The sequence below is a fragment of the Stigmatopora nigra genome, chromosome 19 (assembly GCF_051989575.1).
Source record: "Stigmatopora nigra isolate UIUO_SnigA chromosome 19, RoL_Snig_1.1, whole genome shotgun sequence".
In the NCBI taxonomy this organism is placed as follows: Eukaryota; Metazoa; Chordata; class Actinopteri; order Syngnathiformes; family Syngnathidae; genus Stigmatopora; species Stigmatopora nigra.
The window spans coordinates 10939709-10942422 of NC_135526.1; the positions used below are offsets into that span (position 1 = coordinate 10939709).

Sequence of the window (2714 nt, forward strand, 5' to 3'; positions counted from 1 at the left end):
CATGTTACTAGATTGGCATGGCAATTAATGTCTGAAATTAACTGTAAATTGTTTTGTAATTGTTTTCATCTTTTGATGTCAAAGTGGATAATTAATAGAAAGTTAACTTTTTTAAATTTTTAAATATTGGAAAAACATTTTAAGAAAGGTTTATAGGAGATGATAAACAAATTACAAAGACAATGTAATGTTGAATTTTTGCAAAAAGCTACTAGAGTGGGGTATTTATATTGCAAACAACTGGTTTAATATGTGATGCAATGCATATTATTGGATGAATTTTGAGTCCTTGATTAGTGTGCATTTTAAAGTTATGTGGTTTAGTTGCTGATGGCGGTTATATAGCTAGGTTTAAAATAGTGATCCTTGAGAACAGGGGCAGTTGTTGGTTCAATTCTATTGAGAAATATTAATCAATTCATTTGTTTCTGAATGTTAACTGATGTAAATATAACATGTTCACTAGTGAGATATAAGGAATTTTCATATGGGAGATGCCGGGATTTATTACAGTAAAAAATTATTAGGAAAAAAATGAATGAAACTGGTTACAAAATATTTTTATATTTTTCCCACTGAAAATGCCTTCGCAACTTTAGCAGTTTTTTTTTTTTTTTACCTTACAGGGGCTGGTCTGAATCTGGGTGCAGTAAATGAGCCATGATGTTGCCATGTTCACAGACAAAAACTGCACCACTGATTCCACGTCTTGACCTATGCTGGTGATGTGGTGCAGATAACTTATATGACTCTTGTCAAAAAGAAACAGGACTCTGTGCTTTTGTTCCACTGCTCTTACCAGTATCTTTTTCCTTTTACAGCCGAGAAGATATAATGGCCAGCTTAGAATTTGGGTGCAGCAGCTGGCCTCTCTCGACGTCATTAAGCCTCAAGGGTTGGTGTTTTGACTTAGATTGATGCAATTTGCATCCCAACAGGCTTCCCAGACAGGTATGGGTTGGGTGAACAAATTGTAGCAGGTTGGGAGTTTAGTTTTCTTTGGGATACTCCAAATAAATTATAGATAGGATAAACAACATCCACATCCGGCGTATAGGCTTCTGGTGAAGCAAGGGGGCAGGTTCGCAATGTTTGGAGGTAAATAGTGCACCTTTATTCCTGACACGTCATCTGATGGGTCCATAGCCAGAGCCGATGAAGGCCTGCAGAGGCTGAACCAGAATATGAAGAGGCATTCTGGAGTGGAATTGTCCGCCTGGACAGACTGGTAGGGTAAGACCTTCGGCAAGTGTGAAGAATTGGCCTTCGTGGTGATCTCAATGGCTGTTTTTGCTACTAATTTGACATTGGGTGGGCGTTGTCTTATCCCACGTACGCACTTTAAGTTGTCTTATAGCCACAGCAAATGCACCTACAAATTCCAAATAGCAAGAATTGCATCCACGTATTACACAGCCTACTGGTGAGGGCATTGATGTTGAATTGGACGAGATTGATTTTGTTATTCCTTTCAGACCTAAACGGCAAGTAAGGGAGATTTGAGAAAAGAGCAGACCGGCACATTCCCTCCCGGGTGGAATTATGTTTGTCATGAAATTAGTTATTAAAATATAGGCACAAGGGCATTAGATTGTATGCAAATATATAAGAAAAGGGGGGAATGTCAGGATTGTATGTCATGTAATGATCCATTTGCTTGCAACAAAGAATACGCTTTGTTTAACTATTGATCTTGCTCTGCTCATCATTATTAGTATCATACCTGCTTGCAACGAAGTAAATGCCTTACTCCTGATAGCCTTATTTAGTCTGAATAAAGAGGAGCAAGAACGGACTGGACTCTTACATTTTGCCTTTTGAATAAATTTTACTCCTGGAAGTCTAAACAAAAAGGATCCTCCGGGGGGCTGGCGGGAGCGGCCACCTCCAACATGTGGCGTGATGAACCACCATCTCAGGACGACAGGCGTCGTTCAGCACAATAATCTTCTAGACGGTAATAAAAGCGCAATCATCATTCGTCAGGACCGAATTGCACCGGAAGTCCAAGGAACTGAACTGTGGGATCTGTAATACAATATAAAAACTACAACTACTTATTCATCATTATTTCTGTTGTCTTTTGTTTGTACGGTTGCCTAATGGGCAGTCATTAGGAAACATGTGATTTTTGTCCGAATAAAGATACCACCACTTGTTCAACCAGTACAATCTTATAATTTAATTTCTGTATCACTTCCTTTAATGACTGGACAGACTTTACCAACTACAATTCTGACACACTGTGTTCAGTGCATCACATACCAGACAAGAATATGTAATGAGTTTCGTTGATGGACTAAAAAATAATGGATACATGGGGGAGGGGGAGATATATGAGGTCAGAATGATTAAAACAAACCACAGACAGATTTTGTTATTTTCATTAATCTCACATCAGAATTCAAAACACATTTCTATATTGTTTTGGGAGTTTCTTTTGGTGCGGATGAAGTCTCTACAAATTCACTTCTACATTTCCAACAGGTTTTCTGCCAGGCGGATCCGTAAGAAGAGTGAGTTTGTTAAGAACACCTCTGCCGAAGTAGTCAGCCACAACAGAAAATCCGTCATGAGAGCTCTGCAACTGAAACAAAAAAACAAACAAAATAAAACCAAACAGGTTGCATTTCACCCAAAATCTTTATGCACTACACCACAGTTGACAGGGGTGGGATACAAGGCACACAATAATAATTAGCTCACAATATGGC

The 2714-nt window shown here is 38.6% G+C and overlaps 1 protein-coding gene across 5 annotated transcripts in view; it reads right to left on the reverse strand.

The window, feature by feature from the left end:
- Positions 1-2155: 2155 nt before the first annotated feature.
- Positions 2156-2714, reverse strand: part of vps11 (VPS11 core subunit of CORVET and HOPS complexes) — a 64667-nt gene continuing 64108 nt past the window's right edge. For all 5 annotated transcript variants that reach the window (XM_077740893.1, XM_077740894.1, XM_077740891.1 and 2 more), the window contains exon 16: positions 2156-2587. In XM_077740893.1, the coding sequence (XP_077597019.1) occupies positions 2459-2587 (129 nt within the window). In that variant the 3' untranslated portion in view covers positions 2156-2458. The remainder of the gene's footprint in view (positions 2588-2714) is intronic.